Here is a 20,687-nt window from a genome sequence, read left to right as displayed (position 1 = left end):
GTTTTTATTCCTAATGTTTGTCAGTCAGAAAAGGAGATAAAGTTTAAGCAGTCTGAGTTAATCATATCAACTGGATATCTGCTACATTTACAGCCCTCTTTGTGTTTCCAGTTCATGGCTGAAGCTTTTAAATACATATTTGGACTGTGGATTACATTGTAAGTGCATTATGAAGGGATCTAATGGTCAGTATGAGCAGAGGGAATAATTGCGACAAGAAAAACATGTTTTAATATCCATTTTGGCTCCTGACTGTTGTAAGACCGAGTTTAAAAATTGTGAACCTTTCCTTTAAATATCATGGTGTAAAAAAAGGCCAACACCTCTATATAAACAGCACAAGAGTTAAATATTGTTTAATTTTCTATCTACAAAATAAAAGGTTAACATTTTATAGGGATGTTTTTTCCATGCACTATTATATGGAATAAATATTTGCCATGAGATTTGAACAACAATGTTACAGTTAGAGTTCATTTAGATGGTCACAAAATGTTGAGGGGACGTATTTGCAAGAAATGAGTGAAAGAATAAATATATTCAGATGATTTATTTATGTAAAAGTCCTTCATGATACACTTGAAAAACATATTTAGGTTATGATTCATTCACTGCTTGAACTCTTTAGGCACACGACCTTTACACTGCATTTACCATTTACATGTTTAAATCATAATTACATTACAAGAAGATTAAGATGCAATTTGTTCTGAGTTTCTAAATTAAGTTTTATTCATCTACTGAAAGCCGTGTTTACATTAATTAAGGATTCAATGTGCCTCTAATGAGCAGATGAAAGATAACATTCCTTTGAATATTTATTTACTAATTTATTTGCAGAAAATGGGACGAAACAAGAACTATTTTATAATATTAAGATATTAAAGAGTATATATATATATATGTCAGATTTTATTAAATAATGAGTATTTGATTTGTTAAAGGAACATGACTTCTGCAGAAATATTCAGTATTACATAATATTCATGTAAAGCCATTTGCAGTGAGTGTAAAGTGAACTCTCACCAGACAAACTACTGAATGTAGATATTATGTTTTTTTGTTTTGTGTGTTGGCCACAATCATAAAGGACGAATTAAATACCATGAAAAGAAACCTCTAAAAAGTTATTTTCAGACATGATGAAGATTGTATGAACAGTGTAAGAGTAAGTAAATAAATCAAACTTTTACAAAAACTACAAGCCTGAGTGTGTTTTACATTTTCTGTTTACTCTTTGTGATGGCTGCACTCACAGCCACACAACTGACTCAGTTGGTATCGCTCCCACTACACTTACACATTTCTTTTCCATTTAATTCATTCTTTTTCATCATTTAATTCATTCTTTTTCATCATTTAATTCATATTTTTCATTACAAAATTTCATAACACACATTTGGTTTATAAAGTATTCATTTTATTTCACATTTGGGAATACATTAGTTTTCTATTTGTAAGCGCGCACATTTAGTTAACTTTTGTAAAGTCTTTAGTTCTAATTTGTTCTTTTTTTAAGTTACCAGTTTGGGGTTGCTGCTCCTGGAGACATCTGGCCACGCCCAGGCAAAGGATGGACAACAGGAGATGGAGTAGTTAAATACCAGCCTGGGCTGATTGGGGTTGTACCAATGTCCTGCTACTTAAGGGGGGGAACTGTTTATTTTAGGAATTAGTTTATATTGATTTATTTTCTCTTTATTTGAATATTTAGTTAGGTATTTTTGGGTTTGTTAATATAATTGAGTTAATCTTTTTGGGGGGTGAATTATTGTAGTTATTTGTTTCATTGGCAGGGTTTGTTTGTTTGTTTGTCATCCCTATTGTATCATTTATGGTCTGATCAGCCAGTATATATGTTCCCCATGTGTTCATTTGTGAGGTCTGTTCTGTTAGGGTTAAGTTGATTATATTTGAGTTCTGTTTATTTTGACCTCTTTTATGGGCCCAAAACTTTATTTTGTTTTTGTATCATTTTGTAAACTTTTGGGTAAAATAAAAACCCTCATTCTTTAAAAACCACCTTGTCTCCTTCGTTAGCCAGCTTGGTCCCTTACACTCTTCATAACCTCGACTCCTTTCTGCTACGATAAGGATGTTTAAATGAGAAGAAAACTGTTTTGATGATTAAATGGTGTAAAAACTGTTTCTTTACATGCATTTCACTGGCAAACAGTCTCAAAACATGTTGATCTGTTCAGTACCTCAAACTGTTAAAAATAAAGCCATGGTAAGTATTGTTTTAAAATAATGGTTTTACTTACAACATGTAAGTTAACGTGCATGTCAGTAACATCTAGGGTTGCAAAGAGGTGGAAAATTTCCGGTAAATTTCTGGAAAGTTTCCGGTAAATTTCCATGGGAAGTTAAGCTGGGGAATTTTGGAAATTTTGACGATGAAAAAAGTTACACAATGTCGCTTGATGTGCCTGAGCTGTTGAAGTTATATTAAATTATACAATAATTTATAATTTAATATTAAAAAAGCAACTAAATGTTTATTATTCCTAATGGTTTCACACACAACTCTGAAAAAATACAACAATGTGTCTGTGAAGCTACACATCCCTGAGGGGGATGTGTCCAATGTATCCTGGTGGATATACCTGGATGGAAAATCCAAAATATACAAGATGTTTTTAACTATTAGTTATTGTTATTTACTTAGGTGCAAATGATATAACTAGTAACATCAAAGTTCCACTCCTGTCTGTTAAAGTGATATTTACTGTATAAATTGTGGTTTATTTGGTATTGACCAGTTTTATTTTTTCCACCATAAGGCTAAATATAGCACTTACACATAAAAATATCCCTAAATATATTACCTTATAATGTCATCAAAACCACAGGCTCAGAAGTCTGGCTTCAAGTTGTGTGCTCTGGGCTCAAAAGTGTGGTCTAGGATTGTAGAAATCATCTGTGCATGTGATGGAGGAATGCACAGTGCATGTAGGGGGCGTGGTCTCAGATAGCATAGATATTCAACTGTACTGCATGATATCTGGTTGTTTTAGTCAGGATTATGCTAAAATATTATTTTACACAACTATATTTAAGTTCCCTAATAAGAACATACCTTCAGTTTAGTAAATTCCCGGTTTATTCCCGTTAATTCCCATTAATTCCCGTTAATTCCCGTTAATTCCCATGGAAAGTTTCCAAGTTTGAAAATTCCCGGAATTTTGCAACCCTAGTAACATCAGTGGAGAAGATGGTGGTTAGCAAAAATAATAAAGATCCTGGAAGACATTAAAGAGGCGAGGTGGGTGCAGGTGTTTCTAGTTGCACTGATGTGACAGCCCCGCCCACCAATTACCTGCCTGTAATCACTAAGTACACATATTTTATTTGACCACAAACAGGGACTGAAAATTCCTAATTAACCAATTCACAAAGTTGCCTTATCAACGAGGGCAGGGTTGATGCTACTGCTGTGGATGACATCATGTTTCATCATTCATTTATATTGGTACACTGAATTTAAAATTAATCATATACAAGTACTCTATTATCAGTTTGAGACTTTGTATTTCTTCATTAAAAGTGTTACTAAGGATTGTGATTTTAACTTGAGTGGAAAAAAAGTTGTGTGCCATGAGGTCAAAGGTCACCCACTTTATAATCCTGCTGCTTCCTCATCACTTGATGTTCTGTTCAACAATATTCACTTTAAATTAAAGGACGAGGCTGGAGATATATTTGCCTCCTGCCAAACACTTTAGTTTGACTAAATATAAACATATAAACTGTCATTTATTATTCCACTTTTATTCCTTTACTGCAGGGTAACATTTGAGCTGTTCAATAGATGATAGCAGCAAGCTGTACAAGACAGAAAAGGACAAATGAAGGCTAAATAAACAAGTTTCACTCAGTACCTACATGCTCTGTGAAAGCTGAAGTGTTCACTGCTCACTGGAGGACTAAAGTTTCATGTTTGTTGAATTTATATGAGCTGTAACATTTAAATCTTTAGTGTTTGTTTAGCCTACTGTAATGAATGAAGAATTAAAAATGTATCTCTTAAAGACGTCCTGATGGCACCATCTGCTGGTGACGAAGCTACATTACATCATTTCCTGATGTTAATAATTTACTGTCACAGTTAAAAGTGAAAGTAAACTTTGACATTGTTGATCAGAGCTGAGACGCCATTACAGGTCGTGAGATCTCTGCTGGAAAACATTAATTTGAAGGATTTGAAGTGATGAAGTGAAGGGACAGTAATTTGGTGAGTCTGAATATTGAAAGATAATTTAGACAACACAGAAAATGGCTGAGAGTGATGCTCTTATTGAACGTTACCTGAGCTGCCATGTGTGTTCAGAGACTTTCAGAGATCCTGTGTCTCTGAGCTGCAGCCACAGCTTCTGTTCAAGCTGTCTGCAAAAATTCTGGGAACAAGCTAAAAACAAAAACTGTCCCATTTGTAAAAGAAAATCTTCAAAGGATAATCCATATGTGAACTTTTCACTGAAGGAACTAGCTGACTCCTTTGCTGAGAGACTGAAAGCTGGATCATCTGAGACACAAAAAGGAGAAAAGAAGGTGGAGGTGGTGTGTAGCAAACATCAAGAAGAGCCTAAATTGTTCTGTAAAGATGAACAGAGAGCTGTGTGTCCTGTCTGTGAGTTTTCTCTCCACCACGGCCACAAGGTGGTTCCTGTAGAACAAGCAGTCAGTGAACTGAAGGACCAGCTGAAATCTGACTTAAAGCCTCTACAGGACAAGATGGACAAATACAAACAAGTAGAGAAAACATACAATGAAATGATTCAACACTCCAAGAAGCAGCTGTTGTCCACAGAGAAGCAGATCAGAGCAGAGTTCAACAAGCTCCACCAGTTCCTGAAAGAGGAAGAGGAGTCCAGACTGGCAGCTCTGAGGGAGGAAGAGGAGCAGAAGGTGAGGACTATGAGCAGAGAGATGAAGAGGATTCAGGAGCAGATCTCCTCTCTGTCAGACAGTATCTCTGCTGTTGAAGAAGACCTGCAGAAACACAACGTGCCATTCCTCAGCAGTTATAAACCTACTCAGACCAGAGCCAAAGCCCAGAGCTCACTGTCAGATCCACAGCTGGTCTCAGGAGCGCTGATAGATGAGGCCAAACACCTGGGCAACCTGTCCTTCAAAGTCTGGGAGAAGATGAAGGAGAAGGTCCACTTCAGTCCTGTCATTCTGGACCCAAACACTGCCAGTGGATGGCTCTATCTGTCTGATGATCTGACCAGTGTGAGAAATGGAGACACAAGGCAGCAGCTCCCTGATAATCCAGAGAGAAACACTAATTATACTACTGTTCTGGGCTCTGAGGGCTTCAGCTCAGGGAAACACAGCTGGGAGGTGGAGGTGGGAGACCATCCTGACTGCTTAGTGGGTTTGACTAAAGAGTCAGTTGACAGGAAGGGAGGGTGTCCTGCTACACCAAAATATGGATTCTGGTGTTTAAAGCATCGCAGTGGAATATATACTGATGTTGTTGGTAAGACTGTCACAGTGAAGAAGAGTCTCCAGAGGATCAGAGTCCAGCTGGACTATGACAGGGGGGAGGTGTCCTTCTACGACCCTGAAGACGAGACTCACATCTACACTCACAGAGACACTTTCACTGAGAAACTCTTCCCTTATTTCTGTATTGGACCAGCTGGTGATGCTAAAACCACTGATATCAAAATCTGTCAAACTGAGATTTCTCTGTGATGTTAAGGAAGGTTTGTGTTATCAACATTTTGATTTTACTTCTTTATTATTTTTTTCTTTTGTCTGAAGCAGATTTGATTTCATGTTGAGAGTCACTGAATTTTGTTGCTCAATGAAACAAATTATACAAACTGGTTTTAATGTACAAAGCAGACACATGTGAATCTTAAAAATTGTTTTTTTTCTTTTAAAGTCATTTTTTAAAGACTTCAGTATCTATTTAGATCACATTATTTGAAGATAAATAAAATCATCACTGTATCACTGAGACTGTGTTACATCATCTGAGGTTGAACTTTTATAAGATACAAATCAAATCTGTTTTTATTATAACTTTTAAACCTGGTTAGTAACATCTTGTTTTTATTCACAACACAATATAATATAGATATAATAAACACTGTAATGACTGCATGAAATAATACAGGTGTAAAGTCACATAACACATTAACAGACTGTATATGAAGAAACATGAAACAGCCTCATAACAACCCGATGGAAAAAAGCCAAAACATATGAGTAATAAAGCGTGATGTGTTAGAGAAGAGTTGTTCAGCCTGTTTATTTTAATGGAGTCGTGTTTATTCTCACACTGGTCTGTACCTCGCTGTGTGTGTCAAATACTGAAATAGTCAGAAAAGGAGGGAAAACTTTATTAAACAAATCCACAGATGATAAAACTGAATGTGTGTGTGTTTACTGTAACTGCTTCAAGACAAAAACATAAACTCTAAAAGAGGCTTTTCAGTTTAAAATAAATCACTTACAACAGTTTCCTCCAGAAATAAATCTATTATCAGTTTGAGTCGTCGTATTTCTTCATTAAAAGTGTTGATAAGGATTGTGATTTAAATGTTGTATAAAGATTATTTTCATGTTGGCTTTCATCATTTTAACTTGAAAGATTAAAGTGAAAAAAAAGACTTGAGGTTTTGAATTTTTTCATTCAGTTTGGTTCAGCAAGACTTTGCTCTGTGCCATGAGGTCAAAGGTCACCCACTTTATAATCCTGCTGCTTCCTCATCACTTGATGTTCTGTTCAACAATATTCACTTTAAATTAAAGGACAAGGCTGGAGATATATTTGCCTCCTACCAAACACTTTATGCCACAAATGTTTCACTGTTAAAATGTAAATCAGTGACATCATCATGACTTATAAAAGCAGCAGCATAGATATGTTATATTTTCTACTTTCTGCTCTCTGTATCACTAGTGTTGTTTGCACATACACTGTTGGTAAAAGGATGAAAATGAATCTTGGAAAATAGTTCAGAATTTTACTTCATTTTCTTTAAAAACGACTCATTAAATAAATGTTAAATACCTTCTGCCAGTTTGACTTAATATAAAGATATAAACTGTCACTTGTTATTCCACTTTTATTCCTTTATTGCAGGGTAACATTTGAGCTGTGCAAGATGATAGCAGCAAGCTGTACAAGACAGAAAAAGTCAAATGAAGGCTAAATAAACCAGTTTCACTCAGTACCTACATGCTCTGAGAAAGCTGAAGTGTTCACTGCTCACTGGAGGACTAAAGTTTCCAGTTTGTTGAATTTATATGAGCTGTAATGTTTAAATCTTTAGTGTTTGTTTAGCCTACAGATGACTGTCCATGGAAATGTTACAGACAATGAATGAAGAATTAAAAATGTCCCTCTGAAAGATGTCCTGATGGCACCATCTGCTGGTGACAAAGCTACATTACATCATTTCCTGATGTTAATAATTTACTGTGACAGTTAAAAGTGAAAGTAAACTTTGACATTGTTGATCAGAGCTGAGACGCCATTACAGGTTGTGAGATCCCTGCTGGAAAACACCCGTTTGAAGGATTTGAAGTGATCAAGTGAAGGGACAGTAACTTGGTGAGTCTGACTATTGAAAGATCATTTAGACAACAGAGAAAATGGCTGAGAGTGATGCTCTTCTTGAACGTTACCTGAGCTGCCATGTGTGTTCAGAGACTTTCAGAGATCCTGTGTCTCTGAGCTGCAGCCACAGCTTCTGTTCAAGCTGTCTGCAACAATTCTGGGAACAAGCCAAAAACAAAAACTGTCCCATTTGTAAAAGGAAATCCTCCAAAGATGAACCTGGGGTGAACTTTTCACTGAAGGAACTAGCTGACTCATTTGCTCGGAAACAGAAAGCTGGATCATCTGAGACAGAAAAAGGAGAAAAGAAGGTGGAGGTGGTGTGTGGCAAACATCAAGAAGAGCCTAAATTATTCTGTAAAGATGAACAGAGAGCTGTGTGTCCTTCCTGTGATTTTCCTCACCAAAAAGATCACAATGTCGTTCCTGTAGAACAAGCAGTCAGTGACCTGAAGGACCAGCTGAAATCTGACTTAAAGCCTCTACAGGACAAGAGGAACAAATACAAACAAGTGGAGAAAACATACAATGAAATGATTCAACACTCCAAGAAGCAGCTGTCGTCCACAGAGAAGCAGATCAGAGCAGAGTTCAACAAGCTCCACCAGTTCCTGAAAGAGGAAGAGGAGTCCAGACTGGCAGCTCTGAGGGAGGAAGAGGAGCAGAAGGGGAAGACTATGAGCAGAGAGATGAAGAGGATTCAGGAGCAGATCTCCTCTCTGTCAGACAGTATCTCTGCTGTTGAAGAAGACCTGCAGAAACACAACGTGCCGTTCCTCAGCAGCTATAAACCCACTCAGGCCAGAGCTAGAGCGCAGAGCTCACTGTCAGATCCACAGCTAGTCTCAGGAGCGCTGATAGATGAGGCCAAACACCTGGGCAACCTGTCCTTCAGAGTCTGGGAGAACATGAAGGAGAAGGTCCACTTCAGTCCTGTCATTCTGGACCCAAACACTGCACATTCCTGTCTCTGTCTGTCTGATGATCTGACCAGTGTGAGATGTGGAGACACATATCAGCAGCTCCCTGATAATCCAGAGAGAAACACCAAGTATGCACATGTTCTGGGCTCTGAGGGCTTTAGCTCAGAGAAACACAGCTGGGAGGTGGAGGTGGGAGACCATCCTGGCTGGTTTGTAGGTTTGGCTAAAGAGTCATTTGACAGGAAGGGAGAGTGTCCTGCTTCACCAAAAAATGGATTCTGGTTTTTAGTACATCGCAGTGGAAAATACACTAATGGTCTTAGTAAGACTGTCACAGTGAAGAAGAGTCTCCAGAGGATCAGAGTCCAGCTGGACTATGACAGGGGGGAGGTGTCCTTCTACGACCCTGAAAACGAGACTCACATCTACACTCACAGAGACACTTTCACTGAGAAACTCTTCCCTTTTTTCAGTATTGGAAAGGCTGGTGATGCTAAAACCACTGATATCAAAATCTGTCAAACTGAGATTTCTCTGTGATGTTCAGGAAGGTTTGTGTTATCAACATTTTGATTATACCTTTTTTAAAATTTGTTTTCTTTTGTCTGAAGCAGATTTGATTTCATGTTGAGGGTCACTGAATTGTGTTGCTCAATGAAACAAATTATCCAAACTGGTTTTAATGTAAAAAAACCCAAAAAAACAGACAGATGTGAATCTTATAACAGTTTTCTTTTTTGTAACTTATTTTTTATTCAAGTTTTCTTTCAACAATTACAGTGTCAGGGCACATCATACATACATAGTTAAACACTCATCCTTATATCAATGTCCTTATTGTTCAGTGGCGATGGTGGTGTCCTCTTCCCGTCTTCTGTAATCAGTCCATTTTTCACATTTATCCTCAAATTGTGACTCTTGTAGTCTCAGTTTATGTGTGATTTTCTCCATTACAAAAATCTCCTCCACAGTGCACATCCCCTGCTCCTCCGTCGGGGGGTCTACTTTGTACCACATTCTGGTAATTGTTTTTTTACTAGCTGACAGCAATACTTTAACAAGATACTCATCCTCTTTTTGTATTGTATCTCGTGTTAGGTTCCCCAAGTAGAGTATCCTACATGTTTTTGGTATCTCGTATCCTATTATTTTTTGTAAACCCCTCCATATTTTGTCCCAGTATCCTTTTAACTTTTGGCAGGACCAGAATATATGTGTATGGTCAGCATCCATGTGGCCACACGCTCTCCAGCATGGCTGCTGAATAGACACCGCCCCTTTTCTAATCTTGGGGGTTATAAAAAATATGACCGTATTCTTCCAGTTGAATTCTCTCCAGATCCTGGAGCTAGTGGACCTGCACTGTGTTTTACAAATATTAAACCACTCTTCCTCTGTTATCTGTTCTTTTAATTCCTTTTCCCATTTTTCTTTAATATAAAGGGAGGAAGACTTTCTACATGACATCAAACTTTTATAAAGGACTGAGATTACTCTGCATTTTTTACCTTCATAAGCTCTCCGAAATACCTCAACAACCTCATTACCAGTACCAGTTTTTATCTCTTTCTCATAATAATCCTTTATTTGCAGGTAGCGATATTGTTCATGTTCATCTAATCCATATCTATCCCTCAACTTCTCAAAACTCTGCAGCTTACCCCGTTCAACCATTGTACATATTGCTGTGATCCCTTTTTTTGCCCATTGTTTAAACCCTTTGTCATCTATCTCCGGCTTAAACCTATCGTCAAATGCAAACCAGCACAAATTCTTTACCTCTTTCTCTAGTCTATACCTTTCAACAACTGTATTCCATATTTCAATTGTATTTTTGGTTATTACATTCAATTGGTTACCTATTTTTCCCAGTAGGCCTTTATATGCTATCAGGTTTCGTACTTCAACGCCCGCCTGCTCTATTTCAATACTTTTCCATCTTGAAAAATACTCATTGTCACACCAACATATCAAGGGTCTGATTTGTGCGGCATAGAAGTACTCCTCGAGGTTTGGCAGAGCCATTCCTCCCTTATCTTTGGGGAGCTGCAGAGTTTTGTACCTGGTCCTAGGTTTCTTTCCTCCCCATATAAACCTTGATATCCACCTGTCCCATTCAGTAAACTGCTTCGATGGAATCTTTACTGGCAGAGACTGAAATAAGTATAAGAGTCTCGGTAAGACATTTATCTTAATTATTTCTATCCTTGAGCTGAGATAAAAAAAAATAGCAGACCAGCTCTCCAAGTCTCTCCGAATTTCTTGATTTATTTTAGTGTAATTTGCATCATATAGCTTGTCTATTCCTTTTGTAACATTTACTCCCAAGTACTTTATTGATTTGGCATTCCAATTGAGTTTATATGTATCCTTTATCTCTTGGGCCGGGGAGTAGTTTATTGACAAGATCTGTGTTTTTGTAACATTAATTTTGTAACCTGAATATTTTCCATAATTCTCCAGTAGCCTAATGAGTTTTGGGAAACTATCATTGGGTTGCTTTAAAAAAATCAATATATCATCCGCAAATAATCCTATCTTATGTTCCTCCCTTCCTATTTTCACCCCTTTAATTTCTTCCTCCTGCCTGATCATTTGGGCTAGCGGTTCGATAAATAATGCGAATAGACTCGGAGAGAGGCTGCACCCCTGTCTTGTCCCCCTTCCCAGAGTGAAACTTTTTGTCAAACTACCATTTATTCTAATCCTTGCCATAGGTTCCTGATATAACGACTTAATGCAATTCACAGATTCCTTATTAAAACCAAATCTTTCCAATACCTTGTATAGAAATACCCAACTCACACTATCGAAAGCCTTTTCAGCATCTATGCTTACCAAGACTGCACTTTCCCCCTTGCTCTGTATATTTTCTATAACATGTAAACTCCTTCTTATGTTATCTTGTGTTTGTCTTTCTCTAACAAAACCAGTCTGGTCCTCGTCAATCAAATCCTGCATAAATGTCTCCAATCTTTTAGCTATAATTGAGGTGTAAAGTTTATAATCCACATTTAAAAGCGATATAGGTCTGCAGTTACAGCAATATTCTTTGTCTTTACTTTCCTTTGGAATAATGGAAATAATGGCTTCCTTCCATGAGGGAGGGATCTTGCCTGATCTGAGACTATAATTAAATGAGTCCTGGAGTAGTGGGATTAACTCTTCCTTGAATGTTTTATAGAAGGAAGCTCCCATTCCGTCAGCTCTCTCAGACTTTCCTGATTTTGCCCGACTAATTGCCTCTTTAATCTTTAATAACAGTTTTCAATAAATAAGTCCCTTTTAAAAGACTATTAAAACTATTACTTATATATTCTGACTTCAATATATATTTAGACATTTTTTACATTATCAATGTAAATAACGTTTGATCCAGAAAATAAATCATCACTGTATTACTGAGACTGTGTTAAATCTTCTGAGGTTGAACTTTTATAAAGGTAAAATCAAATCTGTTTTTATTATAAATTTTAAACCTGGTTAGTAGCATCTTGTTTTTATTCAGAACACAATATAATATAGATATAATAAACACTGTAATGACTGTATGAAATAATACAGGTGGGGAACTTTTTAAACTTTCATTGTAATTAGAAATCAATCTTTTGATGACTTAATTCAGTTTTCTTTTAATTTTAAACTCAGAGTCTCAGTTGTTCAGTGTATCAAAAATCATTCTGGCTCTGATTGATTATTATTTGTTCTTTTGTTCTTTAATAGATCTGATTTGTTGTCACAGATATTGTTTTTTATTTTTATATTCATGTAAAATCATGAACACCTAAACTTTTGTTCTCATCTGAATTGTTTTAAAGACGTTTAGATGTTCAGGATTTAGTTATTTTCTCTTCAGGATAAATGTATTAAAGATGGTGACTCCTGCTTTTGATATTATGCTGACTTTGTAATGAATTTCAACAGAATATTTACTGATGTTGTTAAATACTCTGATTGCTTTGATGCTTTCTTGGCTTTTAAAAAACTAGATTTAGTGTGTAAGTTAGTTGTGTCACCTCTTAAAATCAATCAATCTCAATCAATCTTTATTTGTATAGCGCCAAATCACAACAAAGTTATCTCAAGGCACTTTACACATAGAGCAGGTTCTAAACCAAACTCTTCAGGTTTTAACTTTAAAGAGACCCAACATTCCCACATGAGCAACAGTGGCGAGAAAAAACTCCCTTTTAACAGGAAGAAACCTCAGGCAGAACCAGACTCAGAAGTGGGCGGACATCTGCCTCGACCGGTTGGGGTTGAGAGGAGAGAAAAGAAGGATAGAGGAGAGAGGCACAATGAAAATCAACAATGGAGCCAGATGGTCCGGGACTGGAATCAGTCATCCGGACGTCTACAGGCCCAGATTACCTGTAAGACCAGAAAGCAGAGCCAGAAACCAGAAACCAGAAAGACAACTCGGGGGGAGAAGTTTAGGTTATTGAATGCATTAATAGAACATAAGTGTTAATGGATATAGATAGATAGAGAGAGAGAGAGAGAGAGAGAGGAGGAGGAGAGAGGAGCTCAGTGCATCATGGGGGTGGGGGTCCCCCGGCAATCTAAGCCTATGGCAGCATAAGTTAAGAGCTCAAAGAGCCCTAACTATAAGCTTTATCAAAAAGGAAAGTTTTAAGCCTACTCTTAAATGTAGGGAGGGTGTCTGCCCCCCGGACCAAATCTGGAAGATGGTTCCACAGGAGAGGAGCCTGATAGCTGAAGGCTCTACCTCCTGTTCTACTTTTAGAGATATTAGGAACCACAAGTAGACCTGCATGCTGGGAGCGCAGTCTTCTAGTAGGTACATAAGGTACTATCAGTTCTTTGAGATATGATGGGGCCTGACCATTGAGAGCTTTGAAGGTGAGGAGGAGGATTTTGAATTCTATTCTGAATTTTACAGGAAGCCAATGCAGTGAAGCCAAGATGAATCTACAAGAAAATATGACTACAAAATGCTGAAACTGTATCACATCATCAGGCCACAAACAAATCAAAGCTGTTAATTATCCTGGTTATCAGCATCTTGTATTTAGTCAAACAACATTGTATAGTAGTATATATCCACTGTACTGAATGCTTTGATTGTTTCAGTTTTGTGACAGTTTCAGTCATCAGATTTAGATTTTTATATTCTTGAGTCTTTTGATGAGTTATTTCTGTTGTGAATGTGTTGATTTATTCTTTGGGAACAAGTGTTTTAATATAGTTTTAATTTAATTCAGTGTTTAATTCTGACAGAGCTTCTGCAGACTGTGTGTGTCATTTTGGTGATGTATACATGGATTGATAAACTGCAATAATGAGATGATGATCAGCATAAAAGAAACAAACACCAGTACAATTATGTTTTAAAAATGTTTTCTGAATCAACTCTATTTAATAAAATTTACACATCTGGGTCTTTTGATGAGTTATTTCTGTTGTAAATCGGTTGTTTATGTAATTAGAATAAAAGAAACAAACACCATTACAATACAGTTTTGTTGTTGTTTTTCAGTTTAGAGTAAAATATTTGACTCTGAGGAAGATGTTTGGCGCCATCTCCTGGTGACAGAGTTACAGAGCAGCGTTCGCCTCTATAAACAGGAACTGAGCAGATTTTGACATTGTTGATCAGAGCTGAGACATCGTTACAGGCTGAGAGATCTCTGCTGAAAAACAAACTTTGGAGGTCTGAAAGGGGAAAGCTGTTTTCAGTGTTTTGTCTGAACTCTTTGAAGAATAACCGCTGCAAGAGAAGCAAATAATCTACATAATGAGGTTATACTACATATTTACTCAAAATATCTTCAGGATATTGACACAACATTCATGTATTTTTTCAAATTAAAATATTTGATAATTACTTATTCGTGTAACTGAGCAGAAGGCTCATTAAGACCAGGTAGATTTGCAGTTACAGACATGTGGCTGGTTATAAATGACGGAAAACTTGAAACCAAAATGGATAAATACTGGCTGTCATACAAGTTTACACCCAGAAAATATAAAAAATGGTTTGACTTTGTGCTGTTTTAGGGCAGAAAAGGGAGGAAGATGCACATTACACATTTACACACTGCACAAACACACAAAATCACACACAGCAAGCAGAAAAGATGTGATTGTGCAGTATACCGTCACGTAAATTAGATAGTCTCTCTATTAAACAACAAAAGAGGACTCAACACACAATTTGGATATTTGACAATAACACTACCACATGTATAAAATAAAAATAAAGAAATACCAGAATGTTTTTTTCCAGATATGATCAGGAATCCACCTGTCAGGTAAGTATCTAATTATTGTTAATTATTAATTTAGTTTTAAATTGAGTGCTAAATTTATTTCTGTTTGATTAAAATGTCTTTGTTTTTTGTTTACTAATTAGGCTATAATTAAACTATTTATTTCTATTTTGGTTTGATAAATCCTATTTTTGTTGTCTCTACCCCACAGGTAGTTCGTTCAACCCTAGTCTTCCTTTTCTAAACTCAACAAAATAAAATACTAGCAAAATAACAATAACAACAATATTTTTTAAAAAAAACCCTCAATTATCAATAAAAAGAAAGAAAACAAAACATCAAACTTTTCTGACAGGCTCAGACTCACCACTTCAGCCCGACTGTAATGTTCATTACAGAAACCAGACGAACTGAAGAATGAAGATCTCTAATGGTTATGATGCAGACGAGGATGAAGATGATGAAGATGGGGAGGATGAGGACCTGGCCTAGTAACCACAAAGCCAAAAAAAAATTATCACTACACAGATCAAATACCTTTTTCTTTTTCAGAATCACAGTTGTTCTATATTTACAAATTATCTTTTCACTGACATTTACAAACTAAAACTTGCATTCTTCCTTATCATGTTCTCCCTTCTCTCTCTTTTTTCTTTTCAATCATTAAGACATCAAAAATCAATAATACAATTACACACAAGTTATTTAGCTTCAGCCCACAAAATATGATACTCATAGTAGCCTATAACTAATACAACTTTAACATTGACATATACAAACTGTTTTCTATACACACATAACTCAAAATAGTCAGCTCTCTCACATAGACTTGTCAAAAATGCTAAAATAAAATAACATAAAATGAGATAAGTTTCCTATTGTGTTATGTATTTTATTATTTATTTTTCTCTGAATAAGAATAATAGATATTACCACAGAGACTACGAGAGTAATATGAATGCAGCGCCCTCTGCTGGACAACTGCAAACCTGGTGGGGTGCACCCTGAACTGAATCTCTCACATGGATTTCTCAAAAATGCTAAAATAAAATAACATAAAATAAAAATACGTTTGACTCGGTGCTGGCTTGCAGCTACTCCATACTATTTACATACAGAGATTAAGTTAGCTAACCACCGATAACGTGTTGCTCTCAACAACCTGACTTAAACTATTCAAAACACCGGTAATATTGACATACAGTATTTTCTCCAGTGATCGGAGGCTTAAGTCATCATACAAGGTACAGAAAACACACTTCTTTTAGCCATAAAAACACGGTTAATATCTCTGTTTTTACGGAGCTGATAAATTGTGCACCTACCACAGAAACGGCATTCACAGACTGTTAGCTGAGTTCAGGGTGCACCACCAAGTCTGCAGGTGGCCAGCAGAGGGCGCTGCACTCATATTACTCTCATAGTCTCTGTGGTAATATCCATTATTCTTATGCAGAGAAAATAAATAATAAAATAATAAAATAATAAAATACATAACACAATAGGAAACAGACCAATAATGAATTAAAATCAGTGCAAATATATATTAAAACACGACAGTTGAAATGTTGAATCATTAACTCTGCTACACTCCCCCCTACTGATCTCCACTTGCCCATCCCAGTCCAATAAAAAACAAACAAACAAACAAAAACTTTTTTTTGGAGAAGTCCATGTTGAGAGACTGACTGTGGGATATCACTCCTTTTACCATCAGAATAAATGGCAGGTTGATGCCAAAGTGATGGTGGTGGTGCTTCTTTCACACAACGTAACAGAGATAGAGTACACAACCACCACACATGCTGGTATAACGGTTATTATGTTCATACATTTAAAAATGTATTATTTATTTTTTTAATTAATTAATTTCATTATTTAAATCCACATAAATGAACCTTTCTCTAACCAATTTTCTAATTTATCTAATTTATTTTATTTCACTGTTTAGGTGTTAAAAGCATAGCAGTGGAAAATACACTAATGGACGAGACTCACATCTACACTCACAGAGACACTTTCACTGAGAAACTCTTCCCTGTTTTTGAAATTGGACTAGCTGGTGATGCTAAAACCACTGATATCAAAATCTGTCAAACTGAGATTTCTCTGTGATGTTCAGGAAGGTTTGTATTATCAACATTTTTAATATTTTTTTCTTTTGTCTGAAACAGATTTGATTTCATGTTGAGGGTCACTAAATTTTGTTGCTTAATGACGATTCGATACATCTATCAAATCGTCATGTGACTCTATGAAAGGTAAAATGTTACAAAACTATTACACAACCAGTTTTTGCAAAATACACTAATTTTATTTAACCCAGTAAAGGTTTAAATCTGAATTTCTTCTCCTGAAAACATGAAATTTCTCACTGAACACAGTCTCATAATCTTTGTGTCTCCTCTTCAACATTTATGGACAGTCCTAACTTATTTAATTAATATTTCTCTTTGTAAAGTCACATGACAAATTAACAGACTATATATAAAGAAACCTGAAACAGCCTCATACCACCCTGATGGAAAAAGCTAAAACATGTGAGTAATAAAGTGTGATATATTAGAGAAGAGTTGTTTAGCCTGTTTATTTTGTTATTTTTGATATAAAACAACACATCATAAGGAAGTACATGAGAACTACTCTGTGTATCACAATGCACGGATGCACCTTAGAGTCTAAAGGGCAGGAGTAAAACATGTTAGACACAGAGTTCAAAGACGAGTAAATAAGTGTAACCAGAAAAAATGTACTGACACTGACACTGTCTTTTCCATCCTAACAAATAAACATAGCTTATGAACAAAGACATTCACAAACACATATCATTAATGTTTCCTCACATCATACAGTAAATAAATGTCATCTTGAGACTATTATCTGTTTTTCAATCAGATCATCAATCTGCACTGTGACCTGAAGTGTATTTAACTTTGTGATGCAGTACACATCTGCTACATTAGTGGGATCAAAATCTTAACTTTGCAGTCTGTGTTTAGATTTCTGTCACTGTCCAGAATAAACTTTTATTGCTTCAGGACAAAGTGCACAGGTTTTAGGACACATCTTCTTTTATCTGTTGGTAATAAAAGCAGAAAGCAGCTTTTATAACCAAAAATGATTAACAAATGAAAGAGGATGGTGAAGGTGAATGCTGATTCTGGCATTTTGAACAGAGCCACAATGCCATTACAGGGTTGGGATCACTGACGGAAAGAAAGCAAAAACCTTTTTGGAAATTAGAAATTGGTGAGTTTTTCTTTGAAAACAATTTTAAAAAGAGAGAAAATGGCTGAGAAAGCTCTTCTCCGAAGTTACTTGAGCTGCCATGTGTGTTCAGAGACTTTCAGAGATCCTGTGTCTCTGAGCTGCGGCCACAGCTTCTGTTCAAGCTGTCTGCAAAAATTCTGGGAACAAGCTAAAAACAAAAACTGTCCCATTTGTAAAAGAAAATCCTCCAAAGACAATCCTTTGGTGATCTTTTCACTGAAGGAACTAGCTGACTCATTTGCTAGGATACAGAAAGCTGGATCATCTGAGACAGAAAAAGGAGAAAAGGAGGTGGAGGTGGTGTGTAGCAAACATCAAGAAGAGCCTAAATTGTTTTGTAAAGATGAACAGAGAGCTGTGTGTACCGTCTGTGATTTTCCTCACCAAAAAGATCACAATGTGGTTCCTGTAGAACAAGCAGTCAGTGAACTGAAGGACCAGCTGGAATCTGACTTGAAGCCTCTACAGGACAAGAGGGACAAATACAAACAAGTGGAGAAAACATACAATGAAATGATTGAACACTCCAAGAAGCAGCTGTTGTCCACAGAGAAGCAGATCAGAGCAGAGTTCAACAAGCTCCACCAGTTCCTGAAAGAGGAAGAGGAGTCCAGACTGGCAGCTCTGAGGGAGGAAGAGGAGCAGAAGGGGGAGACTATGAGCAGAGCGATGAAGAGGATTCAGGAGCAGATCTTCTCTCTGTCAGACAGTATCTCTGCTGTTAAAGAAGACCTGCAGAAACACAACGCGTCATTCCTCAGCAGTTATAAAGCCACTCAGAGCAGAGCCAGAGCCCAGAGCTCACTGTCAGATCCACAGCTGGTCTCAGGAGCGCTGATAGATGAGGCCAAACACCTGGGCAACCTGTCCTTCAGAGTCTGGGAGAAGATGAAGGAGAAGGTCCACTTCAGTCCTGTCATTCTGGACCCAAACACTGCACATTGCTGTCTCTATCTGTCTGATGATCTGACCAGTGTGAGACAGGGAGACACAAAGCAGCAGCTCCCTGATAATCCAGAGAGACACACTAAGTATGCCAATGTTCTGGGCTCTGAGGGCTTCAGCTCAGGGAAACACAGCTGGGAGGTGGAGGTGGGAGACCATCCTGACTGGTCTGTGGGTTTGGATAAAGAGTCAGTTGACAGGAAGGGAGAGCGATTTGCTTCACCAGAAAATGGAATCTGGTGTTTAGTTCATTGCAGTGGAAAATACATTAATGGTCTTAGTAAGACTGTCACAGAGAAGAAGAGTCTCCAGAGGATCAGAGTCCAGCTGGACTATGACAGGGGGGAGGTGTCCTTCTACGACCCTGAAGACAAGACGCTCATCTACACTTACAGAGACACTTTCACTGAGAAACTCTTCCCTTATTTCAGTATTGGAAAGTCTGGTGATGCTAAAACCACTGACATCAAAATCTGTCAAACTGAGATTTCTCTGTGAGGTTCAGGAAGGTTTGTGTTATCAACATTTTGATTTTACTTTTTTATTATTTTTTTCTTTTGTCTGAAGCAGATTTGATTTCATGTTAAGGGTCACTGAATTTTGTTGCCCGATTAAACAAATTATTCAAACTGGTTTTAATGCACAAAGCAGACACATGTGAATCTTAATAATTGTTTTCCATTTCAAAAAGTCACTTTTTAAAGACTTCAATATCTATTTAGATCACATTATTTGAAGATAAATAAAATCATCACTGTATCACTGAGACTGTGTTACATCATCTGAGGTTGAACTTTTATAAAAGGTACAAATCAAATCCGTTTTTATTTTAACTTTTAAACCTGGTTAGTAGCAACTTGATTTCATTCAGAACACAATATAATATAGATATAATAAACACTGTAATGACTGTATGAAATAATACAGGTGTAAAGTCACATGACACATTAACAGGACTGTATATGAAGAAACCTGAAACAACCTCATACCACCCTGATGGAAAAAAGCCAAAACATGTGAGTAATAAAGCGTGATGTATTAGAGAAGAGTTGTTTAGCCTGTTTATTTTAATGGAGTTGTACTGTTGCACCCAATGTGACTCTTGTCGTGTATTGAGATTCACAGCCAGCTAAACTCACCCTTGCATTATATCCTCCAAGGAACAGGCAGGTGTTGCAGTAGGTTAGGATTTATTACAAGAAAGTGTGAAACTGAAATGGACATATAAAAATACAGAAAAGCATTCATTAATAAACAATACAGAATAGTTGGTCATATACAATTTAGCTTATCGGTCAATTCAACGGTCGCTTGAAGCCTGAAATCTACCGTTATACGTGCCAACAAAGTTACTCAAAACGTTGCTAAACATTACGAATATGTCATAATAATTAACAGTGTACATTCTAATAATTATCTATAACATGTTCACTTACTTATATTTCCACTCACAGGGCTAGAAACAAATATAACTAACTTAATAACTGCATATAAAGACGGAGCATTTTTCCGTTGCCATGACACTACCATACTCTTATTGTGGCGCAGATAAACAAACCAACTTCCTGTTACATCACTTCCGGCTGCTTGCTATTGCCTGAGGCTGCAATACCAACTATAAATGAAAGAACTATGCCCCTAGTGGCCTGGAAGTTGTAGCAGTAAATAAACACTTCCAATACAGGAGACGTGTTTATTCTCACTGGTCTGTACCTCGCTGTGTGTGTCAAATACTGA

At 36.7% G+C, this 20,687-nt stretch overlaps 3 protein-coding genes across 3 annotated transcripts; all 3 read left to right on the top strand.

Annotated features, from left to right (window-relative positions):
* Positions 1–4,275: 4,275 nt before the first annotated feature.
* LOC128364421 (nuclear factor 7, brain-like) lies at positions 4,276–5,999 on the top strand. Its single transcript, XM_053324951.1, has one exon. It carries the CDS (start codon positions 4,276–4,278, stop codon positions 5,701–5,703), a length of 1,428 nt encoding a protein of 475 aa, XP_053180926.1. The 3' UTR covers positions 5,704–5,999.
* Positions 6,000–7,497: 1,498 nt separating this feature from the next.
* On the top strand, positions 7,498–9,042 carry LOC128364427 (nuclear factor 7, ovary-like). The gene has a single exon (XM_053324955.1). The coding sequence runs from the start codon at positions 7,615–7,617 to the stop codon at positions 9,040–9,042; it is 1,428 nt and encodes a 475-aa protein (XP_053180930.1). The 5' UTR covers positions 7,498–7,614.
* An 8,981-nt stretch (positions 9,043–18,023) lies between these two features.
* On the top strand, positions 18,024–19,510 carry LOC128364430 (nuclear factor 7, brain-like). The gene has a single exon (XM_053324958.1). It carries the CDS (start codon positions 18,024–18,026, stop codon positions 19,446–19,448), a length of 1,425 nt encoding a protein of 474 aa, XP_053180933.1. The 3' UTR covers positions 19,449–19,510.
* Positions 19,511–20,687: the final 1,177 nt, after the last annotated feature.

This window comes from Scomber japonicus, chromosome 9 (genome assembly GCF_027409825.1).
Source record: "Scomber japonicus isolate fScoJap1 chromosome 9, fScoJap1.pri, whole genome shotgun sequence".
NCBI lineage: Eukaryota > Metazoa > Chordata > Actinopteri > Scombriformes > Scombridae > Scomber > Scomber japonicus.
This window is presented reverse-complemented; position numbering and strand designations above follow the sequence as displayed.